Genomic DNA, 14,550 nt, shown 5'->3' with positions numbered 1-14,550 from the left:
TTAAGCGTAAGCAGTGACTGAAAATGGCGATGGTGAGTTCTGACAACACCAACGTCGTCTTCATCGACACCAGCCTCGATACACACTTGGCCGTCATCGTTTTCGACCACGACACCGTCTCTGACCTCAAAAGTAATCCCATTTCTCTCTCTCTCTCTCTCTCTCTCTCTCTCTGCTTTCACTTTCTCTGCTTCAATTTTTAGAGAGTTGCATGTTTTTGATTCTGGAATAATATTGCTTAAGAAATTATTTAATTACTTGATTAAGGTTGGCTTTGATTTCAGCTCTTGTCATAATTCTCGTTCTTAATAGATTGCATTTGGGAACCTTAATGTAAAAAAAATACTATTAATTCTTGTTATAGTGATGACCTTTTGTTGAACATTTAAATGATATGAATGCATTTCATTTGTAGAGAGAATTCTTTCAGAACACCCATTATGCTTTCCGAAAATTGGGCAGATACAGATTCACGGGATAAAGGTACACTGCTTGATCCACTTCTGCTCAAGCCATGGTTGTTGTCTTGTTTACTATATTGTTTTGCTGACAAAAGCAATGGTTTTTGTTTTGTTTTGTTGTTGTTGGGTAGGTAAAGCGCAAGGGGTACTACTATCATCTATCAGATTCCATGTTTGTGAGAAGTGCCTTTAATGGTTTCAACAAGAGCTGGTTTCTTAATGTTGATGCTTCTGCATTGGGAGAGTGTGGACAAAATGAGCAATTATTTGCTTCTGGTTCTCCTAACCAGTTGGCCTGTCTTGACATTGCAAATAATGCTTTAATTGATCCCGTTGATAATGCTGTGATTCTTCCATCCAAAAGGGTGTCCGGTCTCGACAATTCTCCGTTGCTGCAATTGGAGAACAAACAGAATCAGAATGAAGAAATTCCTATTATTAGCCCGTGTATTTCAGAACATACAGGAAAAGAAGCTGTCGAAAGTTTGGAGATAGGTGTTAAATCATCTGGCAATAATGACACTGGAATTCCATTAACAGGTTCAGTTCCTGAGACACTGGACCATTGCTATGTAAATCATGAACTTCCAAGTTTAAATATTGAACGTGAGGTAGATGGCTCTGGTAAAGGCACTACGGATGATTGTAATGTTTGCAAGGAAGATCCTTCAATAGCTGAGCCAAGTGCAAAGAAAAAGCGAAAGAGTAAAAGGCAAAAAGAGGACTCAATGCGAGATGATAATTCAAAAGATAATATTGCTTCTGTTGATAAGCCTCTCAGTTTTCCATCCAAAAGGACATCCAGTTTAAGTAATTTCCCAATGCCACAATTGGACAACAAACAGGATGAAAAAGCAGAAATTCCTTTTGTCAGCCCTTTGTTTTCAGAGTATACGGGAAAAGTTGTCAAAAATTTGGAGATGAATGTGAAATCCTCTTGCAATAATGATCTTCCAAATTCACATGTTGAATGTGAAGTAGATGGATCCAATAAAGGCATTAAGGATGATTGTATTTCAAAATCTGTGCCAAGTGCAAAGAAAAAACAGAAGAGCAAAAGGAAAAAGGAAGACACAGTGCAAGATGATACTTTAAAAGAAAATGATCCTTCTGTTGTTGAACCAGCTAATTATAAGGTTCAGCAGGATATTGTAGTCCTAGCAAACCCTTCGGTGAATGCAGATAAAGAAGTAATTAAGGAAACTGAAGTTTTAAAGGAGCATCAGCACACTGAATGCAGCAATAACAACTATAAGAATGACATTGATGCAGTGTCAATAAAAGAGGCTTCAGACCCTGGACCTGCTGCAAATAAGAAGCCTAGGAAGAGGAAGAGATCTTTGACTCGTGATTCTAAAGAAATGTCGAAAGTAGAGACAGCATCTCAGACGGATGAAGCACAGAAGTCTGACGAAACACGTAAGGAAAGGAAAGAAACAAAGGATCAGTTTGAACTTAATGACAAATCTAGGGATGATGTTGAATATAAGCACAATAAGGTTACTGAAGATGTTTCAGATACCAGACCTCCTGCAAAGAAAAAGCCGAAGAGAAAAGAGAAAAGTTTGTCCAAGGAAAAGTTGATAAGTGATTTCAATATAGACAATGCTTCTTCACACTTTTTGGAGGACCAACAGAAGATTAAACACAGCAGTGCTGACCAATCAGCTCAACATATAAATGACTCGGATCCACTCAGAACCAGTGTGCTGGGTGGGAGGAGTAAAAGAAAGACAAACTCATCAAATCCTCATGAAACACCTGTTGTTACTTCTTTCAGGAAAGATGGTGAAGCAGATCGTTTTAACATTCAAGGAGGTGTTCAGGAGGAAACATCTGAAGATGGTCTATTCTCTAAAGGTGATACTACTCAGTAAATGTGGGAAAATAGAAAAGTACCTGTATTTTAGGTTGTTACCTTGTATCATGTTAATATTAGTTTGATATGCTTATTTTATTGAAATCGAATTAGTAATTAAAGGCAATAATTTTAAAAAGTGAAAGAAATTTTAAATAATTGCTGATCTTTTTTTATTTTATTTTATCTGGGGTAGATATCAGTATGAGCAAAACAACTCTTGACAACATGGATACTGGAACAGATGCAGGCAATGAAGGCATTGTAGGAACTGGAACTTATATGAACCATTCTGTTACTGAAATAAAAGCGCACCCTTCTGATGTGAATGAGTCCCAGGAGCTGACTGAGGATAATGCGAATGTTGTCCTTGATCATTGTCATAAAAGTCAAGCCACTCAGACTGGCGGAGCTGAGGAAGGAAGAGAAGTATCATCACAAAGTGATCCTAAGCTAATGCTGTTAGAAATGTGCACACCATCCAACCAGGATAACAGAGATACAAATGTCAGAGAATTAAATGTGACTTCAAAAGTTGTCGATGTGAATGACCTTGTAAAATCAGAGAAGAAGAAAAAAAAGGGGATAAGAAGAGCTAAGGATTCAGGTGGAGGACCGGCACTTACAGAAGGTATTAGCCTTGTAGATGCTTCTGAGAGTGAAACTGTTAATGTCAAGTCTGTTAAAGCAACTGATCCTATGTCAGGAAATACTGAGACAGAGGAAAACCCTCTAAATCAAGCAGAAGGGAAAAAAATAAGGCAGGAGGAAATGAAAGGGACTGTTCTTTCTGCTACTGATATGGAAGATGATTTTAGTACTGATAATACTGGTTCCTTGGAAAAAATTAAAACTAAATCTAATGCTGAACATGTGGATGAACATGCTGACAAGATACAGAGAAAGAAATCAAACAACAAACAAACTTCTACCTCAGAGAGCATATCAAATATGCTAATAAAAGATAAAGGTCTTGATAGTAAGAAACCATCACCATCTTCTGACAGTGGAATACATGCCAACCCTTCATTTAAGATGGCAAAGAAAAGTAAGTCTGCAAACACGAAGTCCACTAACAAATCAAGCAAAACAAATTTGGAACCTGTGAAAGACTCTGTTGGACTTGAATCTTCTGACATGCTTGTTGACAAGATGAATGAAGCAGATAGAACAGGCGTCGAGAAAATGGTTCAAAATAAAGCAGGAAAAGCATCAGGGAATGATGTCTGGAGAGTTGTAAGTCGCAAACAGCAGAAGAGGAGCTTGTTGGCGGGAGAAATTTTCAAGGATGATAGTAGTGGTACCTCTGAAGATGAAGGTGAAGTTGATAATTCTGATGCCAGCACTAGAATTCCATTAGATAATTCAGTCTTGTCTGATTTTTCAGATGGGGATAGTAGTGCAGGTCTGGATTCACATCAAAGTGGTAACTGAAATCTATTTTAATTTTAATCGGGAGTGTGCCTTTATGTTTGAATCAGTTGATACTGTGCATATGAATATTCTTTAATTTCTGTGGGTGGATGAGTAAGTGTCTGGTTGTGTTAGTTAGGGTGAGATATGTTCTTTAGTAATTTGGTAATCACTTGTTAGTCGTAATATGTTGTGTTAAAGAGCTGGTAATATATAGGTGATCATTTATTAATGTTGAAGATGTTGTATTTCTTGGAAATTGAGATCAAAAGCTTGTTTGTTCCCTGCTAGTTTTGAGAATTATTAAGTTACATTCCTGAGATGTCACTTTGTGTTAAAAGATGAATGGACAATTATTAAATCATTGCAATTCAGTTTTTTTCAATTGGGGCTCGTCCATTTCTATTCCATGAAATTATAGGCAAGCACTCAGCTAGTCGATGAGCATTTGAAGCTCACCACTTTCCTAAAGATTTACTGCGGAAACTAGTTGGGGCACTGCAATGAGCCAGCTGTTTTTCTTATCTATTGCTTACCTAGACAAGTTGTGCTATCTCACTTTGTCGTTAAGATTATGGTAGTATTTTATCCACTATGTCATCATCAGTGTACCATTTGTTATATCTTTTTGTGTTCCTCTAGAATATGCATCCTGTTATATTTATTTTTTGAATCTTGATGTTGGTATGAATGAAAAACTTGAATTAAAGATTTATATGGCTACGAACACAATTTATCTTGTCTCTTCATAAAAATAGTGATTATACAATATGGAACCAATTTCTTTCTCTTTTTGAATCAAAATGGATCAGGTTTCAATAGTGGGAAAAGGCTGGAAAATGGAAGAAGCTCCATAGAAGCAAGGTAAGTCAAAGAATTGCATTTCTGCTGATATAAATTGGCAAAGTCGTTTGCATTTTTTTTTTTTTTGGGGCCATTAATCGTTTGCATGACAATTTTCAGCAATAAGTGGTTTCCTATGCGTCTCTTTCTGCTACCATTCTCAGTTTTATTTTTCATTATTTGAAACTTCGTTTGACGTATATGAGCATTTACATGCGAACACAATCTTGAAAGTAATAGTTTCTTTTTTTCTTTTTTCTTTTTTTTGTAAGTAGAAAAAGTAATAGGTTTTTTAGTTGATTATATCAAGGACTTTGACTCTGGTCAGAACTTACAGTTGGCCAATAAAATTATTTTTTCCCGTATTGACGTAACATAGCTAGACTTGAGTATATTCTTTGCGCCTTTTTAATTTATTTTTGGCATTTATATATGCCAAAGGAAAAAAAGAGCTGTTAAGGGTATCTTTAAAAATCTATTTGTCATTTTTATTTTAGTTTATTGTATAAATTTATGTTAAACGTCAATATTTGATTGCTCCATTATAATGTGAAACCTTTCATAGGATAGTTTATTCATAGTGAATTGAGCCACTCACATCCACCCTCGTTCAATCGCCTTGTTCTCTTATATTATGGCTTGGGCAGGGCGTTGCCAAAATTTTTAACTGTATCTACCATGTTCTAACGCCACATGAATCTGTATCACGAAAAGTTTTCATCTACTTGTCCAAAGTTAAGGACACGAGTAATTAAGGATATTTATTATATGTAAGTGATTTTGCCGTTAGCTAGAACATGCATTTTGTTACTTATTGCTGAACAATCATCAATGTCAACAATGTCTTTATCTGATATATTTATTGCTGAAGAATAATATATCATGAAATTTGAAAGGGGATGGGGAAGAGCTGGCGAAACCTTGCTGCTCAAAATTATTGCTTTAAAATTCTAAACTTCCATTCTTTCATCTCTACACTATTGAAGATAATATATGTCTTAGGGGCATCTCTTATGTTTTAGGTCTCATCATTCATGTCTTGTGTTACATAATTGACGTAGCAGTAGGTGAAATTCTGAATCCTTCTTTGGGCAGTTTGTCAGGCACAAAAGGGATATCAGTTGATCGTATTCTGAGAAGCTCAAGCAGGTTTAAGAAGGCTAAAATATCGGCCTCTCAATTGGAAGAAACTGAACGCCAGCCAGAGTTCGTTCCAGACAGCCTTGCTGACATGTAATCACAAGTTTCAGCAGAAAAAAAGACACGTAACCATAGCAATATGGTATTTTTGCCCATTTTTGTTCTCTTCTGGAGCTGGTGTCTGGCTGTAACTTGAGTGTTAATTCCTCTTGTTCTTTACCTTCTTTCCTAATTGAACGCTAGTTTGCTTTCTAAGCCTGTTTACCTATCAATGTTATATATTACTTCTACTATATTGATAAAAAACAAGGTGTGTATTAATCGAAGTTCTCAAGAAATGTGTCAAGCCCATGCCCACGATTTGACTTCTAAGGCACAATGAATCTATAATTCCAAGACTAAAGTCAGCAGAAACTCGTGTTAAAACATATAATTGTTACACTTATTTCACGTAGCTCTAATCAAAATAAGAAAAAACGTAGAAGGCCAAGAGACATTGAGAAATATAATACATATACATAGCTTTAGATACAAGTTACAAGCAAGTGGTAGGATAAACCATTACACAAAAATCCCCTAGTTTAGAATAAACAGTCACTCACTGGGATCTCATCCTGTTGATCTGGTTGAGAGCTGGCTGCAAAATGTTGTAGAGCACCCAAACAATGGCAGGTGCAACCACAAACAGAAGAAGCTGTCCTCTGTTATCACTGGCAGCAGCATCAGCAATCATAGCCATCTCACTGGCTGATGCATCTGGTGCTGACACCAAACCTGTGGCTGTTAACCCACCGAGCCCAATGATCACACCCTTGCTGCTACGCATGCGGTTGATTTGGTTCAGTGCTGGCTGCAGAATGTTGAATAGCACCCAAGCTATTGCTGGAATTATGGGCAACAACAGTGCTAGCCCACGGTTATCACCTTCTGCTATTTCAGCTATTTGTTGGGCAGCGAAAGCTGCTTCACAGCTTCCAAGGGAAGAGAAAATGGCACCAGCAATAGCAGTTCCTGCTATGGAAGTTGACATCATGTTAGTGTTCTCAGCTTCTTTTGTGAGGCCCTTTGGCATGTTCTGAAAGGATGAAAAGAGGGAGGGGGTGGGTTTTGAAGTTGTGAGCTTTGTGTTGGTGGGGTTGTGCAACTTGGGTGACAGGCACTTTGAGTTGATCATGGCCATTGTTGCTATGGTTGCTGCCATTGATGAACCTAGCTAGCTTAAGCTTTGTATGGGAACTCAGACTCGAGAATGGCAGAGAGTTTCTCAAGGTGTTGCAGCAGAGAGGGAATTGTGGTACACTTTGGAATATAGATGGGAAAGCCAAGTCGGAGAAATGAGGTCCAATAAGATTGTGTATCTCTAGATTCTTCTCTTATCCGAACTGTTTCATGGGTGAGATTTGGACCTCATATTCATTTGTTTCTTATCACTTCACATGCTCTGTGAAATCTAGTATAGTATATATAAGTCGCGTGTCTCTCTCAAACTATAATTGTGACAATGTGGAATATTGTGTGTGCATATACATATATAATTGGGCCTGAAAACCGAGCCCAAAACATTGAAAGACTCAAGTCAAGTAGGGTATTGTTTTCGACTCTTGTTTCATGACTTTCATCAATTCAATCAGCCTAAATAACAAAGAATAATACTTACCCCATTCCCTCATATATGATATATCGTTAGACAAATGTCACAGTTTTTATAATTTAATTATAGTTAATCACCAATTTTTTTTATAATTATTTAGATTTTGATTCTAAGGTAAAGTTCAAATATTTCCTACCTAGTTTATTCTAAAAAGCCTATTTTGTTCTGTGAAGACTGAAGTAAAGGAAGCATTAGATCTTTTATTCCTACACCGTAAACAATAAATTTGTAATTTTTTTGAAGAGTGAAATTTGTAAACAATAAACCTATATGCACTTGTGACATATTTTTATGAGGAATGTTATATTTCTAATTATTATTTTTTACAATCTCTTACAACCATGTCTTAACACCGTTGATTTCCGGCAATCAACGATTATCATTTATTGTGAATTAATAATTAATTAATGAATTTAATTTGTGAAAATGATAATCGTTGATTGGCGGAAATCAACAGTGTTAAGATATGGTTGTAAGAGGTTATAAAAAAAAATAGTTGTAAGTATAATCTTTCCATATTTTTATTTATAAATTATAATTTAAACGAACTGAACAGAAAAAACTAGCTAACATTTGAAATAATATGTTTGGTGTTGGGGTGCACCAAACTTTATTAAAAAATGGATTTCATTAATCATTGTTAAAAACAATAATAAAAAAAAAGGAAAACAACCACGTGAAATAAATAAAACAGGATAAAAATTAGAAGTGTTGACCAAAAAAGGAAAATAGAAAGTACTATGAAACTTATTTTTTGTGATAATGGTGGGGCCATTTTTTAATTTTTTAAAAACCCAACAAAGGAGGAGGAAAGGAACCTCAACCTTAACCTTTGCTCAAATAATATCACCACAACACAAATTGCATTTGCATTACTCACGCCATTTCCACTGGTGTGTGCTCCTCTCACTACACCACTCGTATATATCAACCGGACCGGGCTTTAGGGTTTCTTTATTCTTCAAACCGGTTCGTTGCGAACCCATTAAATGGCTGCTCAGTTACCTTGCGCGCCGAATATAATTTCTGCTCCGTTCGCGAACCGGACCAGGATCCATTTCCCACATCGACCTCACTCCCACGCTTTTTCCGGTTCGACCAGGCACTTTCTTCGCGGCTCGCTTTCCGTTTCCCGGTTCGGATTAAAGCCCGGTTTCTTGCCCGAACCGGATGACGCCGAAGGCTTCATCAGGGAGCTGTTTGGCCGAGCGGAGGGCCTTCTTTACACGATTGCCGACGCCGCCGTTTCTTCTTCCGATACGGCGGCAACCACCGCCAAACAAAGCAACGACTGGCTTTCTGGAATATCCAATTACATGGAGAGTGTTCTCAAGGTAATTGTTCTCTGAAACTCCGAACTCTTTGATTCAACCGGATTTGATTTGATTTTCTTGATGTGTGAAATCGAAACCGTGATTTGAATTATCAAATACTCTGGCCGGAGCTTAATTCATTTCCATTGAAAGGAAATTCAGTGTAGCTCTCTACAGTTCGTACTTGTTGGTGGTGGTGGTAGGTAGGGTAGGGTTCAGGTGCGGATGATTAGTGGTGTTTACTGTTGTAGTTGAGAAAAATCACTAGCGAATGGAATTCTATCGATGCAATTTCCCAAACTTAGGTCTAGGTGCCATGGAATCGACTTTGAAGTTATGGTGATATTTTTCACAATAGGAATGAAATAATTTATTCCGGTCAAATATCAATATGTGTAAGTTGAAGTGCTTGAACTGCTGATTTGACGAACTTTATTATTTTATTTTATTTTGTTGACACTTAACAATAAAATTATTAAACCAATGTGCTAGATTCTTCCGCTGATAATGCATGGTACCTTTATATATGAATATGTAGACTCCATATTGAGAACAATTAACAGAAGTTGTGATTTGCAAGAGCATCCTTGTTTTAACCATAGTTATCAAATGCGGATTGCGGCATGTCGCGGCCAACCCTTAAAAACGCTATAGGGGGTTGCGGTTGCGAAAATAGTGAAATAGATGTATGATAGAAATAATGACAAAAAGAAACATTTTTTAAAGGCAGAGGTAGCAGATGTGATAGAGAGAGACGCGGATAGACTAAAAAACCCTTAAATTTTTTCTGTTACACATTTAAATTTAGGACAAAATTGACATTTTGCCTTATGAAAGCAATATGGCCGCAAATGAGATCGTAATGGCCGCTATTGCTTTCCGATGAGGCGCCGCGCGGTTTCTTGTGGCGAGGCACCGCAACGCCCCTACGGCACGGCTCGCGGCGCTATTGCGGCGTAATTAACTAGTATGGTTTTAACTACTGCTTTTCTTGTAATTTTCCTTTTAAAATAGTTGGAAATTGTGATTTATTTGCATGTGTGAATTAGATAACTGTTTTGATTTAAAATTGTACTTGTTTAGACGTGGGTCTGTTTCTTAGATCATAAATTGTCCAGCAATTCTTAGGGGAAGTAGTTTACTCTTTTCAGGTTCTCAAGGATGGGCTATCTGCTTTGCATGTTCCGTACGCATATGGTTTTGCAATTATACTGCTTACAGTTCTTGTAAAAGCTGCCACCTTTCCATTGACAAAAAAACAGGTTTGTCCTTGTTGAAATGTGCTTCGATAGTGTCGGTGAGCTGAAAATGATCAATACATTTTATGCTTTTGACATTAAAAAAGTTCATAATAGATAATATTCTTCCTTATGCCATTTTCATTCATCATGATTCAGTTGAACAAAATTTTCTGTGATTGTTCTCAGGTAGAATCTAGCTTGGCTATGCGATCTTTGCAACCTCAAGTAAAGGCTATCCAGCAACGCTATGCTGGTGATCAGGTATTTTATTTGGCCTCTATAAGTGTTGCTGTCTCCAATCAAATCTCTTATATAACAACGAACAACTATGGGAAATACCATTGGGTAATGTTTGAGATTTTACCCTTGCATTGGCAGTTTTAACCACGAAAGCATTATTTCCATACTTACTCCGCCCCCCTCGCACTGTCCGGTAATTGTATGAGTTGCTGTTTGATGGAATTGGAATGCCATTACTTCTGTTAGTGTGTGTTTGGAATGTTAAAAAATGGGATTTGGTTTGAATTGTAAATCAAAATTTGCGTTTGTGATGATAACAAATAAGAAATGATTTCATTTTTAAAATCCCATTGATTTCATTGCTTTTTCTTTACAAATCCTATTAATTTGGTAGGATATGGTGGGAATTGGTTTGAAATATAATTATATAGATTGACCACTACCCTTACTGAATAGCTTTTCTAATAATATGAAATCAAATCGATTTCCTTTCTTAATGAGTTCCAAACATAAGATTTGATTTCTAAATCAATTGAAATCCCCTTTTTTCTAATAAACTCCAAACTCCAAACATAGAATTTGATTTCTAAATAAAATCAAATCATTTCCGATATTTGAGGATTCTGAACACAATGTTAACATTTTGACTCTGTAACGTCCAACTAATGGAATTTTTTTAATTCAACCGTCAAGATTTATATATTGTCTTCTTGCAGGAGAGAATTCAACTTGAAACAGCTCGGTTGTATAAATTAGCTGGCATTAATCCTCTAGCAGGTATTCATAGCATGATTACCTTTAATGCAGAAGGTTTATAGATATTTCCTTTGGTTTTGAGGATGGGGCTACCAAAGCTTTCATATCACAAGTCCAGTTGTTTTCTAAGTTATTTCCATAATTTTGCCATAATATTTCTTACGTAAATATATGGAACTATAAGCATTGTTCAATCTTAGATATGCAAGAGTTTTCTTATGGCTAAGGTAGGTTGATGGAGGCACCAAGCAATCCAGTATAAAGTATTAATCTGATTTTTTAAATTTGAAGTTGGTAATTCTTTTGTTAACCTGTCTTCATTTTATTCCCAGGATGCCTGCCTACACTCGCAACAATACCAGTATGGATTGGGCTATATCGAGCCCTTTCAAATGTGGCAGATGAGGTATGTTACTCAGTATGTTGATTTTCTGATTGATGATTTACTATGTTCTGTTTTTTGGGTATATAATATCTTCCGTGACTAATGTTATGTTTTTGTCTAATATACAAAGGGACTCCTAACTGAAGGCTTTTTCTGGATACCTTCTCTTGCTGGTCCAACTACAGTTGCAGCTCGTCAAAATGGCAGTGGTATCTCTTGGCTTTTTCCTTTTGTGGTGAGTGTCTCCCTTAGAAAGTAAAATTACATGTGTTCGGAATATTAATTTTGTAACCTTGTAAGTATTATTTTATGCCAGGTCATTGACTTTCATACGAAAATTATACAAGACCAAATAGCGAACTGTCTCTTGATTTTAATCATTGATAAGAGGCATATTTCCTATACTTTCTAATTGTTTAGTTGCATGGAATGTTGGGAATTAGTTGTTTGATGTTTTGAAGAGGCATTAAGAAGAGGCATGTTTGATCTAGATTATTGTTAAAAATTTTGCCATATTATCATTGTGTTTAGTTCACATTGTTAATGATTTCTGACAGATTCGAAGTGGATTTAGATGTGAAGTTTGTTGTAATGTTTTTGGTTTAATCGTGTTACTTCAGGATGGTCACCCTCCCCTTGGATGGTCAGATACTTTGGCGTACCTTGTCTTGCCCGTGTTGCTGGTTGTCTCTCAGTACATCTCTGTCCAAATAATACAGTCATCACAGGTCAGTCATGTTTCATGTACAATTAAATCAGATTCATGTAGGTTCTAAACTTAATTTTTTCTCTGAACATTATTGACTGTACAAGTGTTTTCCTGTTGTGCTGTATAAGAGTTTTAGTCATGGCTAGTTATAGCTTTAACTATAAAACTTTTCAAGCTTGTTAATTTACACAATATGTTGGTATAGCTTTGGGCCTTTTTGTTTCCATAGCCAGGCTACCTAACTGGATTACCTTTTTGTCTAATATGTCATTTGAACCTCACCACGTCCCTTCTTCTACAAGGATTAAAGAAAACAATATTCATGTTAGTTTACATTATGAGTCTGCAGTCTGCACGTTAAAGTGCAACTGTGTATTTACACATGTATCTGAGTTACTCATCATTTTCCATGTTAACTTTCAGACTAATGACCCCAACCTGAAGACTTCTCAAGCCTTAACCAAGGTCCTTCCCTTAATGATTGGTTACTTTGCACTTTCAGTTCCTTCTGGTCTTAGCCTTTACTGGTAAGCATAAGTAAAAGCTTATGGTTTTTGTTTATTTAACCCTGTCTATCTATGTTTACTTATTATGCTCAAGTCGTGCAGGTTAACAAATAATATATTGAGCACTGCCCAACAAACATGGCTTCAAAAGTTAGGAGGTGCAAAAAATCCGGTGATGCAAGTCCAAGATGATATCATGAAGGACGACCTAAAGCAGATTCAGAAGCCAGTATCTAAACTAAATTCCAAAAAAACGGAAGAAGCTAGACAAGACGAGAAACTGACATCAGAGGTTCCACGACCTGGGGAAAGGTTAGTAGTTATAGGTAGCCACACTTATTCCATGATACTGTTACTTTATTTTCACCAGTTGTAATTATGCTCCTTTTTCTGTTGCAGATTTAGGCAGCTAATGGAGCAAGAGACAAAAAGAAAACAACAGAGAGAAGAAGAAAAAAGAAAAGCTGAGGAAGCAGTGGCAAAAGCAACTAAAGTAGACGAGACACATGAGAAAACAATTGAAGGAGGAAATCAAGCTGGACGTGATTTAGTTGTTGGAAAATCTCAGTCTGTGGCCACTGATACTGATCCATCCATATCTGGAGTAGTAAATGGTAATCCATTAAGTAAAGACTTGGAGGAAAGTCAAAATTCTACATCTACATCTGAGACACAAAATAATGGAGGTTCTGCTCATTTCAATGTTGTTGGAACAAATGAGAAAATTCTTGACAAGGTATTATTGCACGAATAAATGTCATTTTTCCTAATATTTATTGGTTGAGTATGCATTGCTTCATTCGTAGGTATGGTAGAAAATGCCTTTTAATTTCTATTGCTGAACATGTAAGAAAGTGGGTGAAGGGAGAAACATCACGTGCTTTTGGCAATTGACTCCCTCCTTTTGCAGGTAAGGGATGTCAATGTGTGTTGACACCCTCAATCACCTTTTCATTCGGCTGATGTTATAAGGATCTTGCAACTATGCAAGAGAATTTTGATTTTATATTTGTATTAATATCTCCTTTGACATGGACTGTTTGCTTGGCAAATTTGGTTACCACTTTTATGAGCCTTTTTAGAGTCCTATATAACGTTTCAAGCACTTCAGGCTTCTGATACTTGGTAGTTAAATCTGGCAATACAGTAATACAGATCATTATACAAATGATAGTTATGATTTGTTGATGCATAGAAAGTTGATAATTAAGTATTTTATTTTATTTTTCTTTGTATTTCTTCTTTTATGCCAAGAAGAAACATTCTTTTATCATCAGCATAAAGATAATTATTTCATAAATTCTACGATTGTGTGTCTAATTCATAATTTTACAGGAACCAAGAGAAGTATTAACAACTACATCTACCTCAAACAAGCAACCTCCTGGAGAAGACCCAGATCACGTGACAAAGGATTGACAATCTAGGAGTTAGAAATTCGACTACTGAAAGATTGATTAGCCCCCAGTTGCCATCTAAAAGTTATATTAGAAATGCAACCTTCCTTGCAATTCGATGTCTCTCTGGTTAACACTGTACATTGTCACAGAAATGGTGGACAGTGGACTGAACAAGATTCGAGAGGTTTCTACAATTGCTGTGTGGGAGTGGTTGTATTTGATGGCTGACTTGGCAGCTTCGTAGTTTGAGTCTGTATTATATATTTTTGATCAATTTTCTTAAGGATTAATGAATCCCTATAGAACAGATGCTTCCCAATATCCGTAATGCTTGTTATCTTTGAAACTATTTTTTTCTCGATGCTTCAATAAAACGAGATGATCTTGATTTATATGCTCTGGCGGAGATACTGTGATCGGAGAACTTCCATAATGCAACAGGACTAGATAGTGGGCTTTATATTATTTGTCATGATATTTTTGGGTATTGACTTGTACTAATTTTGACGGCTTAAAATTTTCAGATTTAGTGCAAGTTTGTTCAAGCCTTAACTTACGTGAAGTTAAGGAAAGGTATATTCTTTGAGTCACTATTTTTAGAAAGTAAGCACATCGTGTTTTGAAGTCGTTCAGC

The 14,550-nt window shown here is 36.3% G+C and overlaps 3 protein-coding genes across 3 annotated transcripts; 2 read left to right on the top strand and 1 right to left on the bottom strand.

Annotated features, from left to right (window-relative positions):
• Positions 1-6,075, top strand: LOC133312828 (uncharacterized). Its single transcript, XM_061514104.1, has 6 exons — positions 1-132; positions 416-483; positions 593-2,321; positions 2,564-3,724; positions 4,545-4,596; positions 5,671-6,075. Exons 1-6 carry the CDS (start codon positions 24-26, stop codon positions 5,810-5,812), a joined length of 3,261 nt encoding a protein of 1,086 aa, XP_061370088.1. The 5' UTR covers positions 1-23; the 3' UTR covers positions 5,813-6,075.
• Positions 6,076-6,211: 136 nt separating this feature from the next.
• On the bottom strand, positions 6,212-7,129 carry LOC133312701 (photosystem II reaction center proteins PsbY, chloroplastic-like). Its single transcript, XM_061513946.1, has one exon. It carries the CDS (start codon positions 6,914-6,916, stop codon positions 6,314-6,316), a length of 603 nt encoding a protein of 200 aa, XP_061369930.1. The 5' UTR covers positions 6,917-7,129; the 3' UTR covers positions 6,212-6,313.
• Positions 7,130-8,209: 1,080 nt separating this feature from the next.
• Positions 8,210-14,330, top strand: LOC133312684 (ALBINO3-like protein 1, chloroplastic). Its single transcript, XM_061513930.1, has 11 exons — positions 8,210-8,700; positions 9,831-9,941; positions 10,107-10,181; positions 10,877-10,937; positions 11,249-11,322; positions 11,432-11,536; positions 11,922-12,029; positions 12,434-12,537; positions 12,619-12,828; positions 12,916-13,252; positions 13,852-14,330. The coding sequence occupies exons 1-11, from the start codon at positions 8,356-8,358 to the stop codon at positions 13,933-13,935; spliced, it is 1,614 nt and encodes a 537-aa protein (XP_061369914.1). The 5' UTR covers positions 8,210-8,355; the 3' UTR covers positions 13,936-14,330.
• The last annotated feature ends 220 nt before the right edge of the window (positions 14,331-14,550 follow it).

The sequence above is a fragment of the Gastrolobium bilobum genome, unplaced genomic scaffold (genome assembly GCF_033153095.1).
Source record: "Gastrolobium bilobum isolate Gb01-03AN ecotype WA unplaced genomic scaffold, APGP_CSIRO_Gbil_v1 utg35897, whole genome shotgun sequence".
Lineage (NCBI taxonomy): Eukaryota > Viridiplantae > Streptophyta > Magnoliopsida > Fabales > Fabaceae > Gastrolobium > Gastrolobium bilobum.
Note: the sequence above shows the minus strand (reverse complement) of the source record. Positions and strands in the feature narration are given on the sequence as shown.